This window comes from Lepidochelys kempii, chromosome 1 (assembly GCF_965140285.1).
Source record: "Lepidochelys kempii isolate rLepKem1 chromosome 1, rLepKem1.hap1, whole genome shotgun sequence".
Taxonomy (NCBI): Eukaryota; Metazoa; Chordata; order Testudines; family Cheloniidae; genus Lepidochelys; species Lepidochelys kempii.
This window is the reverse complement of record NC_136380.1, coordinates 267,372,453-267,386,607: the sequence shown is the minus strand read 5'-3', so window position 1 is coordinate 267,386,607 and position 14,155 is coordinate 267,372,453. Positions and strand designations below refer to the sequence as shown.

General features: G+C 38.0%; 1 protein-coding gene across 10 annotated transcripts in view; it reads right to left on the bottom strand.

Annotated features, from left to right (window-relative positions):
* ANKS1B (ankyrin repeat and sterile alpha motif domain containing 1B) overlaps window positions 1-14,155 on the bottom strand; it is a 747,009-nt gene that overhangs the window by 46,490 nt on the left and 686,364 nt on the right. For 4 of the 10 annotated variants that reach the window (XM_073327424.2, XM_073327427.2, XM_073327428.2 and 1 more), the window contains 3 exons: window positions 12,907-12,981; window positions 6,975-7,103; window positions 3,685-3,756 (listed from right to left, as the gene is read on the bottom strand). The exons of 1 other annotated variant lie outside the window; for it this stretch is intronic. In XM_073327424.2, coding sequence (XP_073183525.1) covers window positions 3,685-3,756; window positions 6,975-7,103; window positions 12,907-12,981 — 276 coding nt within the window. The remainder of the gene's footprint in view (window positions 1-3,684; window positions 3,757-6,974; window positions 7,104-12,906; window positions 12,982-14,155) is intronic. 5 more of the 10 variants (XM_073327429.2, XM_073327435.2, XM_073327436.2 and 2 more) reach the window with 2 other exon arrangements.

Below are 14,155 nucleotides of genomic sequence, written 5' to 3'. Positions count from 1 at the left end.
AATCTAAAAGAACAGCTTTTACTATCTCCCAGTTCATTCTGAGCTGGATGAAAGTCCTTAAATTCTTGGATGTATCTCTCAATATAATTAATAAAAGCATCTTGGGCCAGGACAGAAAAATTTAATCTTGAAATACCAAAGGTCATCTTATAGCAGGTGTGGAAAGAAGATAAGGAGTGCGTGCTGTGGTCTGCAGAAGGAGGGAGAGATGTTGTAAGAGAAGTCATCTGAAATTGAACAGGCAGACATAAAAATAAATCCAATCCAATCAAATTATGTGGATGGGAGAAAAAAGTAATCCTTCTCATGGGCGCAGTTCTTGCCAAATGTCCATAATTCTGGATGAATGCAAGAGCAGCGATAAGCTCGCAGATGCAAGCAAGCAATCAAAAATTTCAGTGGGAGCGCCATGCTGAAATCACTTCCAGAAGCCCCTGAAGAGTTTTTTCCCCAACAAATTCATCACCTGACTTACTAGGATGTAAAACCTGAAAAGCACAATGGGTGACCAAAAAAGGGATCCCTAATAAAACAGTGGTTCTGATCTCTTCTATACTGCAACCCCATGTTACAACATAAACAAGAGAGAGTGGTTGCCAGTCCCCTGGACCTGGTGCTTGCGACCCCCAGGTTCAGAACTAGAAACACAAACAACTAGAAAATGTACTGTAGGGAATAATCCAGCATGGGCAGGGGATAAATCAGATCACATACTAAGTAGGTTATGTCCATCCCTAATTTTCCTGATTCCATGAAGGGTTAAGGAAGACTAAGACACTTTTTCTCCTGATGGGTCTTTTTCAGACTTCGCAAAAAGAAAAGGAGTACTTGTGGCACCTTAGAGACTAACCAATTTATTTGAGCATGAGCTTTCGTGAGCTACAGCTCACTTCATCGGATGCATACCGTGGAAACTGCAGAAGACATTATATACACACAGAGACCATGAAACAATACCTCCTCCCACCCCACTGTCCTGCTGGTAATAGCTTATCTAAAGTGATCATCAAGTTGGGCATCTACTGATGGGAAGATAACATTCATCAAGGGAATATCAAAATTCCTTGTAACAGAATAAGGCCAAAGGTAAGCAACACAAGCCACACTAAGGAAAATTCCAGGCACCTAATTTTCACAGATCCTTTTTCAAAAGCAAGACCTGCCAGACTCCATAAAGAATAACTAACACTTAGTTCATTTATAGCATAAACTTAAGTATGTTACAGGCTTAGCGAATGTAAAAGGAAAAATAAGAGTTAAAGGCAACGGGCCAAATTTTGTTCTCTGTTACATCAATGTAATCATTCTAACTTTAACGAGGGTGTACCAGTGGTACCCGATAGAAAATCAAATATACATTAAATGTCACATCTTCTTAGTGCATTTTAATTAAAGCAAAATAGAACCATAATAGAAGAATAAATAAACCTAATGGTGCATAAAATACAGTAATGAACAAGGTTAGGACCCAAGATGGCTTAGGACAATTTGATCCCTCTAAATCACAGATGCCAACAGTTAGGCTACACCAATGGTCCCCAAACTTTTCATGGCCATGTACTTCCAACCCCTGTTCATGCCCCCACCATGAGCCTGGTCAAGGGGGCCAGGCTGGGGCTGTAGCTCTGGGGTTGGGAGCAGAGCTGCAGCTGGGGGCCGAGGCTGGGGCAGAGCTGCGGCCAGGCTGTGGTGGGGGCTGGCAGCTGGGGCCGCAGCCGGGTGTGGAGCCGTGGCTGGGAGATGGGGCTGTGGCTGGGGGCAGAGCAGGGCTGGGTGGCGCTCTCCCTGCCCCCTGTGGGGACTGGCCAACAGTTTGGGAACCACTGGGCTACACACAGAGGGAAAAATTTTTGAATGCCAGATATAATTTCCTTCATTAAAAGATTTTTAGATCAATGATTTTTTTTTGCCATTGACTTCAATAGGAATAGGAGAAAGCCCAAAGAGTAAGAAGCACGAGTAGGTGAAATCCTAAGCAAGAAAGATTCTATTTTCATGTGAATATTCCTTGCAATGAAAAATAAGACCATCAGCAGAATTTTGTCTAAACTAAAATGTTTTAAAAAGAGTTTAATTTTAAAAAGCAATAGAATAGTATTTAATTGTATCAGTTCCACATATCTTACCAATAAAGCTATCTGTTACTGTCAGGGAAAATCTAAAATTCCTATTCAGCTGATTTTCATAAGATTAATCTTCAAGAAATGTAATTTAAATCTGAATCAAAGTGATGGCACATTTTAAATACTCATAAATTGACCACAGCATATTTATAATTATGTTGATGTTGTTCTGAGTTGAGTCAAATATAATAAATTTATTGAGGATGTCATATATTACTGAGGTGCCAAATTCTGCCCTCAGATCTGTATATGCATCTTTCTGAAAAACAAAGTTAATACTGAGTTTGAGGGGCTTAAAACCTAAATTATAGATAGTACACTCTCCCTTTGTCTAGCCCCCCCAAAATCACACATTTGTGATTGTGGGTCCTTCAAAAAGGGGTGAGTTTCCACCAAGAGGGGGAGTATCCAATGCGAGTTAGAATTATTAGTATGCAGTCAGCTGAAAAAACACAGATCTTCAGGCAATTTATAAAGCATAAATTACTGTCAGCCCTTAGCTAGAATAACTTGTGTGAAAGCCTGTGTACTGTAGATATGTAACCAATAAGGAAATGGTTGTCTGACTGCATGAGTTTTACACATTCTCTAGCTCCACAGCAGATACAAATGTTAAATCTAGCACTGAAGAGGCATCATGCATGATGCCGCTAAGATCCATAAATCAATGAATGCATTATACTCATCCATGCACACAGTTTTTCATCTGCAATAGATTACTCAGTACTTATATTCTTCATTATTCTTAACCACTTCAGACTAACATGCGTATGAGAACACAGTTGATTGTAATGTGCACATAATAAAATATGTTACAATTGGATAGATATTGTATAGCTAGGCTGTCTATATTTTGTTTCTAATAGTATCATGACTGTCAGATCCAAATTGGGCTTCCTAATAATTTCTTTAAGCATACAGAATGAGGCACTAGGTCAACATAAAAACTTGCTCTTAATAGTTTGCAAATATCTGCCATTTTTTCCTGTAAAAGGGTAGAAAAGAATTTATCTCCATAGGCCTGATCTTTAAAATTTTAAATACGTGAGTAGTTTCATTAACAGAAAGAGACTGTTAATGAAAGTAAAGTTATTCATATGTTGAAGTGATTGCAGGACTGTGCTCTATATTAGGAAATAATGACTTTGTAACATGTTAATAAATTATTCACTAGTATATATATTTCCATTTAGTAAATTGTATTTATATTACCATGCACAAGCCATAACATTAATGAAATAAAAAAGATTTATTCTCACTAATGTGCATGCTCAAATGTATGAAAAGTACTTTGAAATATTTTCAAAGAATTAATAGCAAATTTAGCACACAAAGCAAATATATACATATCTTTTAGCCTTAGTGTGATCATTGAAATTTACATAAAACATCTATTACTTAAAATCAAGATCAAGGGCAGAATGGACTTTCTATTGAATACCGAAGTAATTTCAAGGAAAATAGATGCATAATGTGGCATTATAAAGTGGTAACTTTAGTTCACTCAACAGTACCTACTATTTCAATTATTAGACAGGAAAATATACATGTATTGACTTACCCTCATTTTTGCACAGGCATCCTGTGTTGATTCTGTGCCTCTAAGCTCTTTTACCAGCATAGAACCTAAATACTAAAATAAGAGTACATTCAATTTTCTGTAGTTAAAATCCAGAGCAAAGACAAATCTACAAAAGACTGCTAAAAAGCTGAGGAAACCAGAATAGTAGTAGGTAGCCTAAATATTATAGGATTTGGATTTTTTTTTACTATATACTTTGAGATACTGGAATTTCAAATGGAGGTTGCTACTCCATATTCTGTATAAAACAGGAACATTTACTAACAAATGAATTTAGAGGGAGAACTTGTAAGTGGTACCAGCAAGTAGTTCCTCAAATTAAACAGAAAGCACTCCAGAGTGCCATCTTAAAAAATTGCATCTGATTGCAAAACAAAGCATTTACCACTTTTTTTAAAGCAGCCATCTGCAAAAATCACATCACTGTATATAATTATAGAGTTGCAGAAGACAGTAAAGCTAAGCTATGTGCAGCTGATGTGAGCCAATCAATATGCACAGATAGTTAAAATATACTGGTTTCAGAGTAGCAGCCGTGAGGTCTGTATCCGCAAAAAGAAAAGGAGTACTTGTGGCACCTTAGAGACGAACAAATTTATTTGAGCGTAAGCTTTCGTGAGCTACAGCTCCCTTCATCGGATGCATTCAGTGGAAAATACAGTGGGGAGATTTATATACATAGAGAACATGAAACAATGGGTGTTATGTGTGTATGGTAACACCCATTGTTTCATGTTCTCTATGTATATAGATCTCCCCACTGTATTTTCCACTGAATGCATCCGATGAAGGGAGCTGTAGCTCACGAAAACTTACGCTCAAATAAATTTGTTCGTCTCTAAGGTGTCACAAGTCCTCCTTTTCTTTTTTTAAAATACACTGTTTCTAGGCCTACAGTCAGAAAGTCTCTTTAAAGACTTTAGTTCACACCTGTGTGCCACAGATATGCGGACTGAAAAAAGGTAAAAATGTACACTTGTTTCAGGATAGATAGTAGTGGAGCACAGTACAGTACTGAGGGCCATAACCTGGTGCATTACAGCTAAGACAGAAAGGTAAGAAAGCCCTGTGCAACTGCATAAATATACGGTAGTCTAGTTTTATTCAGTTAAGTACTGTAGGTTATAAAATAAATTGAAATTGAAGCATATAAGCTAAACATCTGTGATTCTATCTAAGTCTTGGATCGAGTCCCAGTTAGGGACAGATTCTGCCCCAGTGAAGTGAATGGGGGTTTTGTTATTGACTTCAGTGGAAACAAGTTTGGGCCCTTAAGATAGAACATTCACATTGGAACGACCTTTGATCTAAGAACATTTAAACTAAAGCATATAGTCTTAGGGTATGCTTACACTTAAAACTGGTACAGATGTGTTGTCTGCTTCAGTGTAGACACTCGCCATGGCAATGGGAGGAGTTATCCCATCGCTGTATTTAATCCACCTTCCCAAGAGGCAGTAGCTAGGTTGACGGAAGAATTCTTCCATTGACCTAGAATTGGCTATACTGGGGGTTAGGCTGGTATAGCTACTTCTCTCAGGGGCATGGATTTCTTACACACTGATGTAAGTTTTCAGTGTAGACCAGCCCTCAGCTAACGTCTTTCTGTGCTCCCTTTGCTGTTATAGGCCAGGTCAACACCATAAACTTACATCAGTATTGGAAAAATCCACCCCCCTGAGCAATGCAGTGCCGACGGGCGGGCTTCTCCAGTTGACACAGCTATCGTCTCTCGCAGAGGTGGATTCACTACGTCGGCAGGAGACGCTTTCCTATCTGTGGAGTAGCGTCTTTACTGAAGCGCTACAGCTGCACCATTTTACGTGGAGACTCACCCATTGCTTATCTACAGTTTGGGCAAGACTGGGCCTCCCTGTTTGTACAGGCCCAAGGAGAGGGCACACAGGAACTGCCCCTGCTCTTTTGCTCCTGTGCTCTGCCCCTGCACAATGTGGTTCCTGTGCTGCTCTGACAGCAAGGCACAGGCACAGCCACTTAACATTTCCTCCAAAACTTTCACATGGGCAGACAGGCATGGAAAAAATGTCTCTTTCCTCATCAATGTCGAGCCCGTGGCAGAAGGAGGGCAAGGGAGGGAAGGGAAAGCCAGTCCCAACCCCCAAAGTGCTATTAGACATGCAGCAGCAGGCTCAGCTCTCCCCACTAGCGACCCTTTGGGGCTAACAGCTACTGAGAAGGGTCCTCACACCAGCTGAAGAGCAGAGGTGGCCAGATGCTGCCTGCAGGAAAGCCAGAGGGATGAGAATCCAGCTTCCTTCTACTGCCTGTGCTCACAGCAAAGGGGAGGAAGAGCTCACACCCCAAAGAAGGCAGAGGACAAAGCACAGGTGGCCAGGTGCGAAGGAGAAGGAATGGTGCATCCTCTTAGAGAGTAACAACAGCTTGGGCTCCCTGAAGATTTTGTCACAGCCTCCTGGAGCTACAGCTGAGGCATTGCACCTTTATTCCACCCCAAATGAGAGTCTGTGTATAAAAGAACGTTGGTGCCCCATGTGTTTTAATATCCTGTCTTCTGACTGATCCTGCAGGGACAAAGAACCCATGATCCTTGGTTTATGCACATTTTCATCTAGTGCCATGGAAATAATGGGCAATGGTTATATTTGATTATGACTTCACTGCTGGATCAAAGCGCAAGGTAAGATGAGCTTTGAGAGGAAAAGTTTCATTAAACACAAATAGCTGTCAATTAGTAAACTTTGTAAGGAAAAATATGGAAAAAAAGCTGAAAAGTGAAATGGATTTCATTTTTTTTGTCTGATACATGTAGGATATGGGGCCATGAGCCCTTGAAATTTTACCGGTGTTTGTAACGTCTTTGTAATAGATACCTTACTATCTGAAAATTCTATTGTGGCTGAATTTGTGTGCTGTGTGTATAAAAGCATCAGTTTATAAGATTGGGGAATGCGGCATGGTCACAGAAAGTGTGCCATTTGCTTTCATTGTCACTTGGATAGCCCTGTAGCCTTTTTCTGATGGCATCATTTCTCAGTTGCTATAGATGCATGGGCTGTAATACATCAGAGAACCAAAACAAAAAATATTTCTGATGTTTGCTTCTTATTTATTAACTATGGAATTGTTTCAAAGGAAATACCTTGGTCCATTAAAAATAAAGAACAACCTCCTGTTGCTGGAAAATATTATAAATTAAAAAACTCAACACCGTCAGCATTTAACATGATCAGAAACACATATATATGCAATCTATCAGAAACCAAAGCACTGATTTTACCAATACTTACAAATGCTTTATAATCACATGACTGGAAGATGAGTTTCTCTGGGTGATGTTGCCAGTACTGTACTGGAGTTGATGCTGTCGCTTCGTTAGGTGGTCGTAAGGTAATTGAAGGTTCTCCCCAGTCTCCTGTCTGAAAATCATATTTATTCTAAAAATAACATAGGTTGCAGGCAAATCTGCTATAAAGTTAGCTCTCTATTGCTCTATCTAATTTACATTTATTGTGTACTTACTATCTCTATGTTATGTAAATAATATAATATATGAATACAACTTGTATAATACTTTTCATGGTTTAGTTTATAATCCAAGAATCACCTTCTGTACAGTTCAGTGATGCTTGAACTTAATTTGTTTACTTTTTGAATAAAATAAGTAAACACTTGAATTCTTTCAAAAACATGATTAAGTTTGAAAGATATGTATGAAAATGAGAGCTCTTGAAAAGCCATAAGATATAGAAAAATCCCTCCCATTCATAGAAAAATAATTCTGCTTTGTGTTTTGGAGATTTTTCTACACAGCTAACAAATTTCCTATTACCCCAATTTATGTCATTAATTGATAATACAATATGTATATTTTCCCAAACAATCTAAATAATTCAGACTGTGATATGATTTAAATACTTATTGTCTACAAACATATAAGGCTAAAAAGCTAAATATGCTGTTGTAATTAGGCACAATTTCACTTCTTAGAAAGCAAAAAACAATTCTGAAGAGTAAAATTTTGTGCCAGGGCAGTGAGCCACCACCAGCTAATCAAAGACAATTTGTTGCCACCAACAGTCATCAACAATTCACTATGGAATGAGGCAAATTCATAATATGATTATTTTTCAGGTTAACAAAAATAGTTATAAGCAGACCTTTGAAAGCCCAGTTGCCTAATGTATTGTAAATGTTTTGTATGCATCAATTCTCTTTGCTGTGAACAATTCTTACTGTTTTATATCATTTTAAGTTTCTCCCTATTATCCCCCAAATTTTAATCTCCTGAGCTAGGAGCTGTGTTTTTTTTTTACTCATTTTTTAAATCATTATTGTCTACATTATTCTTTCCTCTTTAATCTCTCTACCTATACATTTACTTTGATCACCTTTTATTGATGTCTGCCTGTATATTTAACACTATTTCCTTTTCACATTCACACTTAACATTTGTATTAATGACTACCTTTGTCTCTTTCTGTTACCCTCTTCTGACATTTTTCTCAGGGCCAGATATGTCTCCAACCCACTCCAGGATAATCAGCGGGCTTGTAGTTTTCTCCTAAATTGTTTCATCAGGGTTATAGTTTGCTCCCAGAGTAAAAGGTTGTAGAGTTCCAGTCCAAAAGGCCATCACAAACTTGATGATTCAGACATGGATGTTCCCCATCATGTATAATTCTGGGGCTATGATCAACCTTCAGAAATTCTCTTTTTTCTGCAACAGATTCTCTCTCTCTCCCTCTCCCCATTTTCCTCTCCTATGTGATTATTTTCTACTTTGATTTGTTCTACCATTTTTTCTACCACTACATCTACAAGGATATTTACCATCTTTGCAATACTTTTTTCAGTTTGGGTTGGAATTGGCAACAAATTGTTGGCAGTTAATTAACATGTAATTTAATAGAAAAATGGAATTGGGTTAAGATTCCTTTTAAAAAAGGTTATGGAAACACTTAATTGATGTAAAACATATGGAAATATTCTAACCAAAGAGCGATTTAAAAGTCTAGCAAACTACCACCTTATCAATTAAACCAGGACAGAGTAAACAAAACAAGGATGGTACATCCATTTTCATGTGTCACACAGTAGTGAAAGGACAGAAACTTGCACAACTTTGCAATGAAAAGCAAGAGGTAACTCTGGAAACATCAATATTACTCTGCCAATGTGATAACTTAAAGCAAGTGTACACATCATAAAACAAGTAGAAGCCGCTTAACGCCAAGATTATTGCTCCCATCCACAGATGGTACAGTACAGTAATTCACAATCTGCCTATTTAATGTTGCTTAGATACTCCAAAAATAGGGACCTTATAAGTACCTAGCAGCTCTACGGAATGTCCCTCTGCAGAAGTTAGCAGTATAGACTGCATAGCTGCAACATTCACATTTTGGAAGGAAAGCAGTGTTGCCACTGTTCCAGTTAGGGCATATTGTGATGTGTTCAGAGAATATTCACCCTCTTTTACAGAAATACTGATTCAATATGATTAAAAAGAAAGGGCATTGATTTGGAGCCTGATTTTCTTCTCTCTCAATTCAATGCAGGATTTACTACCAGCTAAAAGGAGAGCAGGATTGAATCCTTCAGGAGACTTTATGTCGTCCTTAATAGTCGATTGTTCAAGGGCCCCTAGATGTCAGAACACTTGAAATCCTCTTGCCTTAAGGCTTTTTTGTTTCAGTAGTGGCTTTTAATGAACTAAAGATCTGCTGGACAATTTATAGGAGGAAACTGTTCTGCCGGGGGGCATGCCTCATGCATGTAGCAAGAGGACATTGCCATGGACCAGGCCTGATAAAAGGATGGATGGAGTAAAGAAGCCATAAAGGTAATGCCTTTGATCCTTGCTTCTTGAACCCTGACTATTTCAGGGGTTTTAATAAGGTAGGAACAGGAGTCCCACAGTAGAGATGACACTGGGTCATGTCTCTAGACCCCCATGCTGCACTGGTCCAAAGAGGATTTACTCCCATACACAGAGGACAGATAGCAGTAGGAGATTAAATGAGGAGCAAAATGAGTAAATTAATTTACAATTTGGACCATTTTTGCACAAAAGATATTAAAAGTAAAAGTATTAAAAAAACCTTTAAAAGCTGTTCAGGAACCAATATTTCAGTCTCTGAATGGAGAGCAGTGGCAGGAGAAACAGTGAATATTGCTAACAGACAGGTCTAATGTATAAAGGAGCTAAGAAGCAACAATCTTGAGGAAATAAGAAATAATCTTCAGATGAAACAATAAAGATCAAGTATGACACACTTGCAGAGGGACTGTACAGATACCATTCCTTTGTATTAATCACTCTATTAATAAATACAATGATAGAAACAAAGACCCTATTCCCTTTCAATTTAGATAAAAAAAATTGATAAAATTACCCTAAAAGTGCTTGGGACTAGAATGGTGGATCTAAATACATAACACAGCTGAGAGAGCTACAGAAACCTGCTGTTACTGACAGACTATTGGAGTTGAAGACCTTTTGTGTATTCCAATCAGCATCTTCTCGTAGAGATAGCAACTACTAAGAAATGCTGCAAACAATTAAACATTGTATGCGTGGATAATTTTTGATTGATGAAAAAAGAAGGCATGTTACCCACAGAGCCCTGTAATGCTCTTTTGTAACTATATCATGTGTTCTTTAGCATTCAGCTGAAGCTATATTTTCATCTCATTTCTTTTTGATTGCCTCCTACCAAGCTCCTTATAATTTTAAACAACGCTATTGCCAATACCCGCTATTTCTCCTAAGTCAATAATAGCAGTTACTATTTGAAAATACTTAGACTGGAACAAATACGCATGCCTGTATAAACAGAGCAGTAGCCTTTGTCTATCCTTACTCCATCGTCTCCCTACTGATTTTCACCTTCACTCTTCCCATCAGGTCTAAAGTTAGATTGTAAACTCTTCAGGATGGGGACCATGTCTTTCTATTTATTCTGTGGGGTAACAGGGCAGACTCTACGACCCTGTGTAGGAATAAAGGGCTTTTCTGTTGAGTCAATAAAATGCTGTACTGAAATTTAGGACAATTATAGCTGAGTCATGTTGGCAGGGGAGTCTAGTTTATTCCATCCAGGATATAAAGGAGTGGAAGCAGCTCTTTGGGCAAGAGGAGATCCTAAAGGGAAACTGTAGGGCTTGAGGAGGAAGCTTAGGCTTAAACGTTTGAGTTACGAATAATAAAAAAACCTGAGGGGTGAGTTTGGATACTAACTCATGGTCCGTATATTGGGATTCAGGCCATTCGCAAGTACCTAATGCATCTTCAGCCACTATAAAAATAATACAATGGTCTCCATTTGTAAGCTACGACACTGGACCTATCATCTTTAATTTAGTTTTAAATAGCACGTATGTTCTTGTAAATCTTTTGATTTCAGTACTTTTATTTGTAAGACCCAGAGATAACCAAACAACTAAATATTTCATATTACAACACACCATATATGTGGAGGTGATATCGCTGTGATGAATTGGAGACACATGTGATAAATTTATTCATTACATGTCTTTAGTTTGTCAAATACCAGAGCAATTTATCACATGCTTGTGGTGGCATCCCATGCCCACTAGTCTGTCTCCTTGGGGCTTATTTTAACATTCCATACCACTCCCCCCGCCCCAGCTTCCAACAGCTACTGTGTTGTTTGTTTGTTTTCCCTAAACTACCCTGAGAGAGAAATGTTTCCTTCTCTTCCTTCCTACAAATATGGATTTTCCCCTCACAAAATTACGCCAAACCAAGTCCAGCGGGGCAAGATTCAGTCCTTTGTCAGTGATGGATTTTCTAGCCATAAATGTCAAAGCTTTGAATTCAAGTATCTCATGTTCCTACAGTACTTTATATCACTGGGAATGGGGAGACCTCCAGCTTCCCAGTGGACCACACCATTCTTGCTTCTCGCCCTAGAAAAGACTGATTTATTAGATATTAATTAAGTGACACTGAAAAAGTAGATTAAAACTATTAGGCCATTTTTAGAATTGCTGCACATACGTTAGTTTTAATTTTTCCCTCCTGCAGTTTGACTCAAGGTAACTAAGGAATCTGACTGCAGAGACAGAGATGTCAGAAGTAATCCCCAAACAATTTTTATAAACTCTCTAAACCATTCATAATCTCTTTCTAAAATATGGAAGGTACAAAACTTGACACAGAAAAGCTAGAGTAGGCCTGTTTTAAAGGGTTTTAAATTTTGTTTTTTAACTGAGACTATTTGTTGTAATTGTCCACCAGTAAAGCCAGGTGCCTTAGTTCCAGCGCTATGCATTAGTTACCAGGACTATAAACAGGAGCACACACAAGACAGTGCTTTTAGCTGAAATTTTAAAATTTTTGTCCCTGGAGGAATTTTAAGTGTTCTGTGGACCAGTCAAAAATCTAGTTCAATTTTTTTTTAACATCCACAGTCAGAAGATAGATTTCCTATGGCCATTTCAGAACCTTTCAAATCTTTGTTTTTTATTCAAATGATTCAAAAAGTTTCTTGTTATGCTTGAAGAAACTCTGAAACTTTCTAAAGAATGGTAGCTGAGGTATCCTTCTACCACAGAGGTAATTCAAGATGGCAGTCATGTCATGTGTATGGGACCTTCATGAGCCTCTTAAAAGTATCATATATGGGGAAAACGTAAACTATTAAGAGGGTGTTCCATACAGCATGTTACAGATAACTTTTTACTATCACTTGAATAGCACAGTTTTTCACATAAATTACATAAATTTGGGGCATTATCAAGGTCACATATAATTCACAAAAAATGGCTTACTGCCACAGCAAAGAGGGCATCATCTCAAAGTTCATCAGTTAGGTATGAGGAATGTAGATCCTGCTTATTAACAGGAAGGCTGATGCACAAAACAGGGTGCACAAACTAAGCAACTTACACATTCTTGCTTTAAAATAAATGAGCAAACAAAAAGTGCTGGAACAGGCATCAAATCTACAATGAGGTAAGTTTTAACTTAACTCTAGAACTAAAAATTCCTTCATCTCCAGTCACACAATCAACATAAAACTAATCACACACCATGATAAATGAATGTACACACACATAATCCCACACGTCAGCAGACAGTACAAATTGTTTTGCAATTTCAACACGACACCCATATATAAGTACTAACGACATCATGGCAACACATTACACTTCCATACAGTGACAACATAGCCGTTTATTACAGCATCTTACATTATGAACCTGATGCATCGATGAGAAAGGAAATCCTGCATTCTGGTTGGTCCATATCTCACAGACAGAAGACTGCTAACATAAACAGAAAACTGCATCTCATCTTGTAAATATTAATGCACTACAACCATCAAAAAGCAGGAATAAGAGTATGAAAAGAAAAAGATAGCAACAACAGTTTAAAAATGGCAGCACCTAGAGTCAGTTTTCATTTCTTTGTTGACAAAACATTTTTTGGACTTACTTAAAAATATAGTTTATTTAGAGACTTCAGAAGAGATTTCACACTGCGCATACAATAAAAATAATTTAATCAGAAATACTGGTGAAACCCAGCTCTGTAAATAGAAAATAAATAAACAAAAATAAATAAATGGAAAAAGGTGAGAGAGGAGGCAAAATGGGTTGCTTTCAGTTTGTTTTTTACCAGTCAAAAGGCCAGTTGTATTTTGGTTTTCGAGTTACATTGGAGCGAGAGGGTTCACAGAGATTTTTTTGGGTGGGTGTGAAATCAGGAAAAATTAGTAATAGTGAAATAACTTTAAAATTCCATGTGCACTGTAGCTATTAATAGAGGAAAATGAAAGAGAGTAAGGTGATCACCAACCATCTCCCTCCAACAGTAATTCCCTTTCATTCAAACATTTAGGGCCCAATACTGCCCTCTACTGCATCCCTCTGAAGTTAATCAAATGGGCAGCATTGGTCTTACACTGTCCATCCAATATTTTACAAGAAACCTGCATTAACAACAGTAAAGTAAGGATCATATTGCAGTAACTGTAGCAAAAGCAACAGAACAATATAGGCATAGCGTCTGTCAGCCCCTTTTGCGTATTTCCTTAGTGGGGATGCCATCGAGAAAAGCCACTGTGACACTACAAGAAATGCTAAGATAACATTTCATAGTAGCCAAGCAACTAAAATAAGCGCCAGATGTGGGAACTGCCCACAGTATCCTGAGTGGGCAGCAACAAAAGGCACTAAACACATGAGAAATGCAACTGCAGCCTCTAAAATAGCTAGCAATTAGTACATCAATAGTTTAACTGCAATATACACAGCATAGCTGGCAGCTAAAGACAACACCAAGAATTTAATATCAGTGTCCAAAAAAGTTAGCATTCAAATAGACACAACTGTGTGCAAGAAAGTGACTCTTGCCCTTACCTTTTGCTGTGTGAAATCTGGATGCCTTGCAGGGTGACAGGCTAGGTCACTGCTAACATTCTGGTGACTGGCAAAAGCA